The sequence below is a fragment of the Mesoplodon mirus genome (assembly GCF_964341445.2).
Source record: "Mesoplodon mirus genome assembly, chromosome: 5".
In the NCBI taxonomy this organism is placed as follows: domain Eukaryota; kingdom Metazoa; phylum Chordata; class Mammalia; order Artiodactyla; family Ziphiidae; genus Mesoplodon; species Mesoplodon mirus.
The window spans coordinates 39,949,646-39,962,965 of NC_138980.1; the positions used below are offsets into that span (position 1 = coordinate 39,949,646).

Sequence of the window (13,320 nt, forward strand, 5' to 3'; positions counted from 1 at the left end):
CGGGAAACCCAGAATGATAGTAGCAGAAACAAGATAGAAGTTGGGTTTTTTTAATATAAATCAAGTCCAGACTTTACCATCCGGGGCAGGTTGGACAACCCCACAGGCATCCAGGCCCAGGCCCTGCTTCTTATTTCTCAGCTCTCCTCCTCTTTGTCCAAGATGGCTGCTCAAACTCCAGCCATCATGATGATGTTCCAGGCAGCAGGAAGGAGGAGGAGCAACAAAGACATGCTCCCTTTCCCTGCTCTCAGCTCCCTCCAGAAGTCTCAGGGCAGCCACTCACTGACTGCTGGTTGGCCTGAGCACTGTTGTGAGGCCATCCGTGCCTAACCTCAGACCCAGATCTCACTCGAAGACTTTGGGACAGCTTGGCCGTCTCAGTCGCACCTGCCTTGTGGGACAGGATGGCATGCGTGTAGCATGGATCCTGGCCTATGTATGGAGAGCACTGCCCAGAAACACTGGTTAGTGTCTGTCCGTTTTTCCCCCAGCCTTTTGGCTCTGCACCTTCTGCTCACAGACCCACATTTGCCCAGCAATTCACAAGCCTTTGCTGGGAGTTTCAGTCCTGCCCTGGCCAGTTCCACCTCCCTCCCAGGAATCGGGGCACATGCTGGGGGACCTTTACTGTCCAAGGCAGTAGCCACTAGCCGCACGTGACTGTTTCTTTATTTTTATTAATTTTTATTGGAGTTTAGTTGTTTTACAATGTTGTGTTAGTTTCTGCTGTACAGCAGAGTGAATCAGCTATACGTATACATATATCCCCTCTTTTTTGGATTTCCACATGTGACTATTTAAATGTAAATGGATGGAAATAAAATAAAATTTTACATTCACTTTCTCAGCCATGCTGGCCCCATTCCTGATGCTCAGAAAGAAGCCACCTGTGGCTCATGGCTACTGCGTCGGGCCAGAACGGTTTTTTGGATGATGCTGCTGTAGCTTCTCTAGAAACACCTTGATGGGAGCTCCCCAACTGGCGGAGGGTGTCGTGGGTCACTGCCCACTTCTGGAGGGGTCGTTGGCAGCCTTTGGCTCCCCCAGGAGAGCATAAAGGAGGGGATGGGCAGTTCCCAGGGGAAGGAGAGGAGTAGTTGAGCCCACAAACGAAACACTGCCGATGCCGCTAGATGCAGACTCTTGCTGAGCACACGCCCTGCTGTCGGCACGGTTTTGGGTGTTACAGGCACGAATTCACGGTACCGCCGTCAGCCCAATGGGGTGCAGGGGCTGCTGCCATCCTGGGGCCTCTGGTCGTGAGTGCCCCGGTCAGGGGTGAATCCTGGCCAGTCAGGCCAACCCCAGAGCCTGAGCACCAGCTCACTGCACCCACCGGGCCCACGGGCAGGGTCAAGCATGCCCCTTTCCCTCCCTCCCTCTCACCACAGGAACGTCTACAAGGACCTGCGGCAGATTGAGCTGGCCTGTGACTCCCAGGAGGACGTGGACAGCTGGAAGGCCTCATTCCTCCGAGCCGGGGTCTACCCTGAGAAGGACCAGGTGAGGAGCGCCCTGCCCGGCCGGCACACCTTGAGCTGAGCTGGGAGAAGCAGGGCGGCCGGCATCTCACGGGATGCGTCATTTCAGGCTGTGTTTGCCAGCACTCTCTGAGGGCATGTAGCCCATTCCCTCTTGAGCAGACAAAGCAGAAGGGGCTGGAGAGGGTTCTGTCATTGGCGCCCAGAAGGTTCTCCAACTAAAGTCAAGGACAGGGACACAAGTGGACCGGGATCCAGTCTGCTTTGTTCTGTCTCCTTTTTTCCTGTCCTTGAGGCGGAGTGAACATGGCCCCCAAATTAACATGTTCCAATCCCCAGGTGAGAGGCACTAGCCCACCTTGGACTGTGGTCACCCCCAGGTCCGGGCAGCTCAGCCCAGGGGCAGGCAGGGCCACATGGTGCCAACGCGGCCATGAGGGGCCAGCCCCAGAGGATCAGCTGCGGGTAGGGTAGGGCAAGCAATCCCCAGAGGAGGGGGGCTCCCCACGCTGGACTCAGGCTGCAGTCACCCCTCATGGCCTCCCCTCCCCACTTGCAGGCAGAAAATGAGGATGGAGCCCAGGAGAACACCTTCTCCATGGACCCGCAGCTGGAGCGGCAGGTGGAGACCATTCGCAACCTGGTGGACTCCTACGTGGCCATCATCAACAAGTCCATCCGTGACCTCATGCCAAAGACCATCATGCACCTCATGATCAACAATGTGAGTGCCTGCCCCTCCGGGTCCCCCTTCCCCCAAGACAGGGGGGCAGCCGCAGCCAGATCTGGGCTGAACACAGTCTGTATAAAATCAGAAATGAGAGCGAGGGCTTCCCTGGTGGCGCAGTGGTTGAGAGTCTGCCTGCCGGTGCAGGGGACGTGGGTTCGTGCCCCGGTCTGGGAAGACCCCACATGCCGCGGAGCGGCTGGGCCCATGAGCCATAGCCGCTGAGCCTGCGCATCCGGAGCCAGTGCTCCGCAGCAGGAGAGACCACAAAAATGAGAGGCCCACGTACCGAAAAAAAAAAAAAAGAAATGAGAGTGAGTCTCACCACCTTTTAAACATCACAGTCAGGATCCCCAGCCTCTCTTGGGAAATGGGAAGGTACAGACACATGGGGCTCACACTTCCATTTAATCGGGTCATTGAAGCTACCACCGCGCTTGTGCACTTTCTCTAAAGTTTTCCAGCCTTACAGTAACCCTGGGAGAGGGCCTGCTATCATCCCCATTTTATAGACAGGAAAACAGAGGCCCAGAGAGGTCAAGAAGCCTGACCCAAGTCACTCAGAAGAGCGAGGGGTGGGATTCAAACCCAGGCTGAGTCTGTCCCCAACTGTGGCCTCCTGGTGGCCTGCAGCCCGGCCTGCCTTCACCCCAGGGCATTACCTGCTACCCCCAGGGCTCCTGAACCTCTCAGGGTATTAGACTTCTCTTCGGTGAAATGCAGCTGTACTGATGTCTCCTGCTCCAGGCTGCTGGGAGGGCTCAGGCCTTGGGCTCAGCACTAGGCACTCAGAAAGCTATGTAACCCAGGTTTAGTTTATGTCGTGACTATGAAACCTCTAAATACGACAGAGTCTAAAGCAAAAATCCCATGCCCCTTCCCTTTCACGCCATTCTTCCCAGTCTCTTCTTCAGTGGTGGTCAGTGTTAAGTTTCATGGGTGTCCTAGTACCTTGTTCACGTATAGATGGGATTTGCTGCAGCTATGAACTTTTAAATTCATGTATGCTTTGACCCAGCAGTTCTTCTTGCAGGGATTTCTCCCACAGAGACGTTTGCCAACATGCAAATTGAGCACGTACATGGTTATTCTTTTCAGTGTGTTTTATAGTGGCCAAAGATAAGAAATCTCTATCCATTTCTTAGAATCCATTAAATAAATATCCAATCTATTGCAAAAAATACCAAAAAACAAAAGGATGAGAACTATCTCCAGGTCTGTAATTTTTTTAAAACAGAAAAGGTATAGAGCATAACAGAATGATCAGAAAGGCTCCATTTATGTAAAAACGGAAGGGAAATTATCTATTTATAATATGCCTAGAAATCTGGAAGTTTGTACAAGGACCTAATGACCAGTTGCTCCCTAGAGGGAGAACTCAGGGGGCCTAAGGAGGCCTGAGTGGACAAAGGAGTTTTCACTGTATCTTTAGGTTATATTCTATTTTTCCTTTTACTCATTTTTCAGAATTTAAATGTTTGACTAGCTAGTGCATTTACGTGGTTCGCAAATGAAAAACTATCCAGCACTGTCATCTTTGTACATGTTGAAAGTTCGAGAAAATTCATCCATCCATATATGTATTTTTTTCATGTTCTTTTCCATTATAGTTTATTATAGGATATTTAATATAGTTCCCTGCAGTATACAGTAGAACATTGTTGTTTATTTTATATATAGTAGTTTGTATCTGCTAATCCCAAACTCCTAATTTATCCATCCCTCCACCCTTTCCCCTTTGGTAACCATAAGTTTGTTTTCTATGTCTATGAGTCTGTTTCTGTTTTGTAAATGAATTCATTTGTATCATATTTTAGATTCCGCGTACAAGTGATATCATATCCATTCTTCTTTATGGCCGAGTAATAGTCCATTGTATATATGTACCACATCTTCTTTATCCATTCATCTCTCGATGGGCACTTAGGTTGCTTCCATGTCTTGGCTATTGTAAATAGTGCTGCTGTGAACATAGGGGTGCATGTATCTTTTCCAGTTATAGTTTTGTCTGGGCATATGCCCAGGAGTGGGATTGCTGGGTCATATGGTAATTCCATTTTTAGTTTTTAAGGAACTTCCATACTGTTTTCCATAGTGGCTGCACCAATTTACATTCCCACCCACAGTGTAGGAGGGTTCTTTTTCGCCACACTCTCCCCAGCATTTATTATTTGTAGACGTTTTGATGATGGCCATTCTGACTGGTGTGAGGTATACTTCACTGTAGTCTTAATTTGCACTTCTCTTATAATTAGCGATCAACATCCTTTTTTTAAAAAATTAATTTATTTATTTTTGGCTGCGTTGGGCCTTTGTTGCTGCGCATGGGCTTTCTCTAGTTGCAGCGAGTGGGGGCTACTCTTCGTTGCGGTGCGTGTGCTTCTCATTATGGTGGCTTCTCTTGTTGCAGAGCACGGGCTCCAGGCACGCGGCCTTCAGTAGTTGTGGCTCGCAGGCTCTAGAGCGCAGGCTCAGTAGTTGCGGCACACGGGCTTAGTTGCTCCATGGCATGTGGGATCTTCCTGGACCAGGGCTTGAACCCATGTCCCCTGCATTGGCAGGCAGATTCTTAACCACTGCGCCACCAGGGAAGTCGCCAACATCCATTCTTAAAAGGACAATTGTAGAAGGAGACTTCTCTTATGAGATCTCATACACCCACTGAATTGATATTTCAGTCTCAAAACCACTCTTGCCCTTAATGGGGAAGCTCTGGAAGCATCCCCTCCAAAATCAAGAACAAGTTGGCCATTTCCACTTTTATTTAATCTTCTTGTAGGGTGACTAGGCAATGCAGTTAGACAGGAAAAATTTTATTTATTTATTTATGTGTGTATGTATGTATGTATGTATGGCTGTGTTGGGTCTTGGTTGCGGTGCACGGGCTTCTCATTGCAGTGGCTTCTCTTTGTTGCAGAGCACGGGCTCTAGGCTTGCGGGCTTCAGTAGTTGTGGCACATGGTCTCAGTAGTTGTGGCTCGTAGGCTCTAGAGCGCAGGCTCAGTAGTTGTGGCGCAGGAGCCCAGTTGCTCCGCGGCATGTGGGATCTTCCCGGACCAGGGATCAAACCCGTGTCCCCTGCATTGGCAGGCGGATTCTTAACCACTGTGCCACCAGGGAAGTCCCAAGAAAAATAATTTAAAGCTGTGAACATCAAAAAGAAAAGGAAAAACTGTTCGTATGTCAACATGAACATGTGTACTTAGAAATCCCAAGAAAAGTAACCGAGGGACTTCCCTGGTGGCACAGTGGATAAGAATCCGCTTGCCAATGCTGGGCCCGTGAGCCATGGCCGCTGAGCCTGCGCGTCCAGGGCCTGTGCTCCGCAATGGGAGAGGCCACAGCAGTGACAGGCCTGCATACCGCAAAAAAAAAAAAAAAAAAAAAAGATTCTAGGGATAAGTTTCACAAGAATCTGATGAAATGGGTTGGAAGAACACTTGCAAGCACCCCTGAGGGAACTCGGGAGACAGCTGAGTGGAAAGCTCACCTCCTTGTGAGTATCTCCCATGTTCTGCAGTCAGGTGAAAGACGAAGCCCCGCCCAGCATGCTGGATGCTCTTCTGGCCATTCGCAAGGCTGGCTGAGTTCTTGGCTGGTGTGGTGGGAAGCCCTGACCTCTCCAACCCTTGCCCTCAGACGAAGGCCTTCATCCACCATGAGCTGCTGGCCTACCTGTACTCATCGGCGGACCAGAGCAGCCTCATGGAGGAGTCGGCTGACCAGGCCCAGCGGCGGGACGATATGCTGCGCATGTACCACGCGCTCAAGGAGGCGCTCAGCATCATTGGGGACATCAGCACCAGCACGGTGTCCACGCCCGTGCCCCCGCCCGTTGATGACACCTGGCTCCAGAGCACCAGCAGCCACAGGTCTGCGAGGCCTGGTCGCCTGCAGGCTGCAGAGGCTGCTGCCTGCGGGATCCGAGCTCCACCCCCTGCCACGCCCCCACGTGTCCATCAGGGCACAACCCATGGGTGGGCGGGGTGCAGGGGCCCCGACCACGGATGGCTCAGCACCCAGGGCTAGCCACAGTGTGGGACGGCCTCCCTGTCTAGGCCTGAAGGGACTAGAGACAGAGGGTTAAAGGCCGGCCTGTCTCCTGGTGCCTTCCATCGGTTAAGCCCCAAACAGAAGCCAGAGAGGGCAAGGGGCCTGGGCAACCCCGGCTATAGGGGTGAGCCTCCTGGGGCACAGAGAATAGCTGAGAAGGGCAGGCGCGGGGGGCAACTGGAGGGACACGTGGAGGGTGTAACCGGCATCCCCCGCCCTGTTCACCCTGGAGCTGAGATGGAAATAAGGCCCTGGCATGGGCAAGTCAGAGCATCGGGCAGGGACATCTAACCAGTGATGGGACAGATAGTGGGAGGAGAGAGGACTGGTCAGGGAAATTGCAGAAGGTGCCAGCCCTACTGAGCCCTCGGGGAGAGGGCACAGCAACCAGCCTGAGGGGCATCAAGTGCTTGGCCCCAGAGGGGAGCCTTGGGCGGGGAGGGGCACCTGGGACAGAGGCCGGTGGGCCCTGCAGCCTCTGGAGGTATTTGGCCCTGATCTGAAGGGCAGGGCTGGGCTCTGAAAGGATCTTTGGCTATAGAGGGGGGATTGGAGGAGCGGGGGGAGGCCCGAGTGGGGCCAGTGAGAGAGGAATGCCCAAGGGAACGAGGCCAGAGGGAAGCAGGAGCCCTTCGCAGCTGAGGACAGGTGCTGCGCCCTGGCTCAGGTCTTGGGGCTGGACAGAGGGGCCCAGTGTATCTGCGCTGCCCCACGCCCAGGACCGGGCAGTCACCTGCATCTGGCTGGGTGGTAGCGGGTGCCAGCCCATGTTACAGAGGCCACCGTGGCCAGCACCCCATGCCCCACCTTGGGCTTCCACGGCCACACGGATGCGGCCAGTGCTGCCACCCCCCCACCTTCAGCTCACACCCTCTCCTTCCTCCACAGCCCCACTCCGCAGCTCCGGCCTGTGTCCAGCATGCACCCCCCAGGCCGGCCCCCAGCAGTGAGGGGCCCCACCCCGGGGCCCCCCCTGATTCCTGTGCCGGTGGGGGCAGCAGCCTCCTTCTCAGCGCCCCCCATCCCATCCCGGCCTGGACCCCACCCCAGCGTGTTTGCCAACAATGACCCCTTCTCAGCCCCGCCTCAGATCCCATCTCGGCCAGCTCGGATTCCACCCGGCATCCCCCCCGGAGTGCCCAGGTAAGGCTGGACTCCCTCGCTGCCTGCCACCTAGAGCCACCAGCCTGCGCCCTGCAGGGAGCGGAGGAGTCACTGGCATCCCCATTGGGCCAGTGGGGAAACTGAGACTCAGAGAGGCCAAATTCACAGAGTGGTGGAGTCAGGGTGACTCCCAGGCTCTTAGGCCTGTCCTCTTCGTGAGCAAATGGGCCCGCCATGTAGCTTGGGTCCCCTCCCACGGGGCCCCTTCTTCCGGTTTTGACCTGTTCCCTTTCTGAGGATACACACGTCAGTCACTGCCCGCCCCGGCCCTGCCTCTCCCCACCCTGCAGGCCAGGGTCTTTCCTCCCCGCTTCTCCTCTAAGTAACCTGAGGTCCAGGGCGGGCGGGGGACTTGCCCAAGGTCACAGAGCAAGGGAGTAATGGCGGGGGTACTGATGTCCAGGCTTGGCACACTCCTTTCAAGCACCCAAGCAGCCTTTAGAGGAGCAGCCGGCTTCGGCCAGCAGCCTGGGGCAGCGGTGGTGGGGCCTGGGTCCTCCTCCTTGCCCTGCTTCCGGCCTCAACTGCCCTCTCCCCTTCCCCGTGTCTCTATTCTCTTTGCAGCAGAAGACCCCCTGCTGCGCCCAGCCGGCCCACCATTATCCGCCCAGCCGAGCCATCCCTGCTCGACTAGGCTGCGGGCGGCATGTTCTCAGGGGTCCTCGAGCAGGACCCTCGGTGCAGGAGCTTCGGTGGTCCGGGCCCATCCACCGCCACCCCTGGCCCTCCAGTCCCCACGCGGGACCAGGCTCCCTGCAGGCAGCCCCTGACTCTTCCCTAACCCTGGCCCCAGCCAGGGGCTGGCCTGGCCTCCATCCCCAGCTGGACACAGCACTGAATGGAGGGGCCCTGTAGCCCCAGGACGAGGGGAGCCGGGGTGTTGCACTTTGGGGGATGGGGTCTCAGCAGAGGAGGCAGCTGCGTCCTGAGTGCCATCTTGAATGAGGGGTCCAGGCTGGGGTGGCGGTGCTCACCCAGGGGCTTCTCTGGCCAGGAAAGCCTGAGTAGGCCAGGCCTTATAGAAACGGCACCGAGGGTGTCCATACCCCAAGTCCTTGCTGGGGCACAAGGAGTGTGTCTGCTTCTCAGCAGTGGGAGCTCCCAGCGGCGAGCCAGGCCCAGTGGGCCCAGCACTACCTGCCCGCCCAAGTTGTACATATTCCTTCCTTGGCCGTATTAACCGCACGGCCCAGCCTCAGCTGCCGGAGGTGCCTTTCCCAGGTCCGGAACACTCGGCCTGGCCAACCTCGCTGTCTCCTCCCTGGGCCATCTCCTCCTCCTGGGTCCCCGGGGCAGCCTGGGCTCAGGGCTGAGTGGGTGGGGAAGCTTCGGAGGCCTCTGGGCTCCCACTCAGGCCTCCCCCACGGGTCGGGCCCAGGTGGCCTCTCTGTGAGCAGACCTTCTCGCTCGCTCGGTTTGACCACTGTAAGTGCCTGCACTCTGTATCCTATTAATAAACTAAAATAAAGGGAAGACGCTTCTGGTGGCTGCTGTGTGGGCCTTTTGTGTTGACCTTCAGGCTGAGGGCGGGGGCTGCTGGCCTTCCCTCTTCCCCCTCCCACCTGCCCCCCAAACGACACTGCTCTTGGGGAGAGGGTTCACTTCTGTAGGGGAGAGCTTTTACTTTCCTTAACACTTCAGGAGTAGGAGCAGACATTCACGCAGCCACACACACAGGCCTGGCTGTCCCCCCACCTGCACCCCAGACGGCACTGGTAATAGAGGCCAGAACGGGGGCCTGCGGCAGGCGTCGCAGTTACTGAGGGGAGAGGGCCTCCTGGCCCTGCGCCCCAGACTGTGCCGAAGTCAGGCCCCCTGCCCACCCCCAGTCTCCTGAGGACTTTCTCCAGAGGTCCCCTTCGGGGCACAGGCCTTCCAGCCCAGCCGGGGACACAGTTAAACTTTGCTTTTTCTGATTTTTCTCTTGTGCCCAGGCGACCACCTCCATCGGCTCCTGCCCGACCTTTCTTCTGAGCTTCGTGGGAGACCCCTCCCGCCTGCCTGGCTGCCCCCTTGGGGGCAGGTCTGTCCCGGCTGGTGTCCCTGAGCCCCAATCACCAGGCTCTGTGATTTTTCTGACCATAATTTATTGACTCTGGTGCCCAGGCCAGACCGCCCTTTGTTCCATCAGGCTCCTGTGCAGGCTCTGGCTGAGGCCACCCCTCAGCCCTGTCTGGGGCCCCTGCAGGGACAGCGGGAGGGGCGGGTGGTCTCGGAGGCCCCGCTCCTGGAGTTCTGTTACCAGACCTCACACCCAGCCTGCCCCCAGCTGGGCCGAGGGGCCGGGCCCCTTCCTGTCAATAAAGTGACTGTTCTCTCAAGAACACTGCGGCCGCGTCTCCTTCCCGGCCCCTAGCGCGAGCAGGCCACCCCCAGCAGTAGCACAGGCCTCAGGTGGAGCCACGAGGAGAAGAAGGAAGCCATGGCATCCCACAGCAGCAAGCCCCTTCCTACCGGGACCTGGCTTGGAGGGTCAGTGGGGAAGGGAAGGGGGAGTTTGCTTCCTGGGCCCCGTCTGCACCGCATAGGGCTGGTGCAGGCTGGAAGACTCCGGCTAAGGCACGTTACAGTAGGGGACAGAGGCAGGGCCAGAAAACCCAAGGGTTGCATTCGAACGCTGCAGTGCCCCCCATGCACAATTCCCGGGTGCTAAGCCACCCCTCCTGGAGCGCCCACGTCTGCAAGCCAGCTGGTATTCCCTACCCGGCCCCTGAAGGGAGGAGATGCAGGAGGGACCCACACCTCAGCCCCAAACTGCACAACCTCCCCTCCCGTAGGAAACTAAGCTGGGGAAGGGACACCCCCCCGACCAAGTCTCACACGCACGCGGCTTGCTGCTCTTCCTTTTGCCTGTTCTTCCATGGCAGCGGGCTACGTAGGCACAGGCCGCTTGTCTTGAAAGAAGCGCTTGAGCGTGCAGACTTGCAGCACAGCCACGAGCAGCAACACGGCCACGTTCACGGCCGACCAGAAGTTGACCCGCTCCAGGTTGCCCTCTTGCAGGTTGCGGTCACGTGCCTCAAAGGCCCGCAGCAGAGTCAGCATTTGGATGCTGCGCTCAAGCCGGATCCTCATGGTCTCGATGGACTCCTATGGCACAGAGGGAGAAGCAGGTCAAGGTTTTGTCCTGCAGAATGGGGTGAAAGTTCATGTTTGGGGGGAGAGGGGGAGACAGCTGAGAGCACAGACTCAGTGGCCAGGCTGCCTGAGTCTAAATCCCTCTGCCACTCAATGGCTGTGTGACCGTAAGCAAGTAAATAACGTCTCTGGGCCTCAGTTTCCTCCTCAGAATTAAACCTCAGAGTTGCCATGAGAATTGAATGCCTAATTTTTTTTTTTGGCCGTGCCACATGGCTTGCGGGACCTTGGTTCCCCAACAAGGGATCAAACCCCGGCCCCTGGCAGTGGAAGCTTGGACTCCTAGCCACTGGACTGCCGGGGAAATTCCTGAATGCCTAATTAAGTATAAAGAACATATTAGTGATTAATAAATAGCAGTAGGTGAAGCCAGACTGCTTGGGTTCAAATATTGGCTCTGTCAGTTGCTGGCTGTGTGGCCTTAGAAGAGTTACTTAGCCATCTTGTGCATCGGTTTCCCCAACTGTAAAATGGGGGTAGGGCTTCCCTGGTGGCGCAGTGGTTGGGAGTCCGCCTGCCGATGCAGGGGACGCGGGTTCGTGCCCCTGTCTGGGAAGATCCCACATGCCGCGGAGTGGCTGGGTCCGTGAGCCATGGCCGCTGGGCCTGCACGTCCGGAGCCTGTGCTCCACGGCGGGAGAGGCCACGGCGGTGAGAGGCCCGTGTACCCCCCCACCAAAAAAAATGGGGGATAATTAGAGCACACTCCCTATATATAAGGTGGTTATGGAGATTTAATGAGTTATTTAAGCCCTTAGAACAAGGTTTACACCTAGAAATGTTCTAGTGTTACTAGGTTGGGGGCACCAGTATGTAGGAAAGGCAGGGTCAGGCCAAGGCGGACCCCAGTCAAGGTGAGAGGGTAGGGTCCAATGCCAGAGATCTGGGAGGAGTGGCCCCAGCTTGGCCTGGGCGCACCTTGATGTCCTCCATCTTGACATCCAGCATCTCCTCGGGCTCCACAGCCTCTGCCCAACCCTCCACCTCCTCATCATCCTGCAGGCTGTCAAAGATGAGTTCAAAGAACACCAGCTTCTCTGAGATGGTGCTGAAGGAGTTGTCAAAGCACAGCTTGTAATCCCCGGCCTCCGTGGGCTCCACCCTGGGCAGACAGATACACAGACATGACCCTGAGTGGCCGGCCAGCCAGACTTTTCAAGGCAGGCAGGGTGGTAACCCGAGGCCGCTGGTGAGGGGCAGGGCTGTAACTGAACCTGGGCAGCCAGCAGGACTTAACTCACGTGTGCACACCGTCTGCCTTGCGGGACTCACTGACCAGCAGCACTCCCTGAGGGCTCTCCAGAGTGAAATCCACGTCCAGCCCAGCACCTCCGATCACCTGGGGGGCAGGTAAGAGCGGGTGGAGGGCTAGGGGTAGGCCAAGGGCACCTGCCAGAGAAGGCCAGGGCTCGGCCGACCCGCACAGACCCGTACCGACCACCACCAGGGGCCTACCTGTGCTCCGACACCTACACCTGCAAGCCAGTCCCGCCCCTCTCCCGTGCTTCTGGCCGCGCCCCTTGCCTTGACTCCGCCCCCATTGATTTGATGGCCTCAGGACCGGCTCTTTTATCTGGTCACGCCCCCCCTAGAGACCACATCCCGGCTTGGCCACACCCCAAATGAGATGACGGAGCCCAGCAGGTTGGCCACGCCCTTTCCTGTACAGCATTCTGGTCTCGCAACTCCCGCAATCGACCAAACCCTCTTGGCCACGCCCACCCGCGAGGGTCCTGCCTTCTGAAGGGCTCCCTCGTTCTCCCGATGGCTCCGCCTCCCCGCTGCCCCACTCTAGCCCCGCCTTCTTCCATTATTCCCATCCCTTCCGCTCCCACACGCTGTCCCCGCCCCCTCCGCCTAGCTCTCCCTGGCTCCGCCCCCGCGCTCCTACGCACGGGCTCCTCCTCCTTCCCTCTTCAATGCATGCAGTGCTTGGTCTGTATGGCCACGCCCTCTCTCCCTGGCTCCGCTCGCTCTACGGCCCGGGACACTCTACCTGGTACTCAGTCTCAAGGCTTGCGTTGGCCGGCGCGGACTGATAGAAACATTGCTTCCGCCCCGCAGGCAGTAGGAACGTGAACTCGCCGTCCTGGATCGGCGGGGGCCCTGCCCCTCCCACCCCCACTGGCGGCAATAGTAGCCATAGGGCCAAGGCTAAGGCCGCGCCGGCCGCCATCATCCGGGTCACCCTCTGGTCTGCTAATAGGTCGCGGTTCCTTTAAAGAGTTAGCCCTGCCCCCTCTGCTACATGGCGTGGCTCATTGGCAGCGGCTTCTGCCCGTTGTCCGAAGCCCGCGGAGCCCGGAGTGAAGGACCCCCTGAGAGCATAGCTGCCCGAATGAATGACTGATGCGCCTGAAAACACTCGACTTTCCACAGGCTTTTTCTTTGCAAAGCCTCCACTTCTAGTCTCAAATGCTGGTGGGGGGGCAAAAGTACAAAAATAAGACACGATGGCACATTTTTATCAGGCAAAAGTTAAGACAACTGTAGTGGAGGTGGCCGGGTCCTTCCTGCGGTTTTCCCAGAGTACCCCGCGCGCTACGACGATTGTGCGATCCAGCCTGGGTGTAGCGGATCGGAAATAGAGGCAGGGCACGGCCCTGCACGCGACCCGTAGGGCTCGTCTAAAAAGGCTCAGCTAGAGTGGGCGGAGAACCTTTTATGTTAACGTGGGGGGGCAACTTGTGACAGGTCTGCGAGTTTGGTCCCAGGTCGGATGCCTCACCGCTCATTCCTTGGCGCCTTAGAACC

At 57.0% G+C, this 13,320-nt stretch overlaps 2 protein-coding genes across 10 annotated transcripts in view; one reads left to right on the top strand and one right to left on the bottom strand.

Moving 5' to 3' along the window:
* The window catches only part of DNM2 (dynamin 2), a 93,747-nt gene extending 83,995 nt beyond the window's left edge, over positions 1-9,752 (top strand). For 4 of the 9 annotated variants that reach the window (XM_082621376.1, XM_082621379.1, XM_082621375.1 and 1 more), the window contains 5 exons: positions 1,395-1,506; positions 2,044-2,208; positions 5,851-6,083; positions 7,153-7,407; positions 7,993-8,914. In XM_082621376.1, coding sequence (XP_082477502.1) covers positions 1,395-1,506; positions 2,044-2,208; positions 5,851-6,083; positions 7,153-7,407; positions 7,993-8,062 — 835 coding nt within the window. In that variant the 3' untranslated portion in view covers positions 8,063-8,914. Of the gene's footprint in view, positions 1-1,394; positions 1,507-2,043; positions 2,209-5,850; positions 6,084-7,152; positions 7,408-7,992; positions 8,915-9,362 lie in introns of those variants that run through there. The other 5 variants (XM_082621382.1, XM_082621380.1, XM_082621381.1 and 2 more) reach the window with 2 other exon arrangements.
* On the bottom strand, positions 9,498-12,840 carry TMED1 (transmembrane p24 trafficking protein 1). The gene is made up of 4 exons (XM_082621384.1): positions 12,563-12,840; positions 11,808-11,905; positions 11,485-11,668; positions 9,498-10,518 (listed from the first exon to the last, which is right to left on the bottom strand). The coding sequence occupies exons 1-4, from the start codon at positions 12,743-12,745 to the stop codon at positions 10,300-10,302; spliced, it is 684 nt and encodes a 227-aa protein (XP_082477510.1). The 5' UTR covers positions 12,746-12,840; the 3' UTR covers positions 9,498-10,299.
* Positions 12,841-13,320: the final 480 nt, after the last annotated feature.

Bases quoted from the DNA above. Each gene is read 5' to 3' on its own strand.
- TMED1 (XM_082621384.1), bottom strand. From the start codon at position 12,745: ATGATGGCGGCCGGCGCGGCCTTAGCCTTGGCCCTATGGCTACTATTG. The intron at 11,669-11,807 runs GTGAGTTAAGTC...CTGTCTGCCCAG, and splicing joins AAGGCAGACGGTGTGCACAC to GGTGGAGCCCACGGAGGCCG. The intron at 10,519-11,484 runs GTGCGCCCAGGC...TCTGTGCCATAG, and splicing joins TCAAGATGGAGGACATCAAG to GAGTCCATCGAGACCATGAG.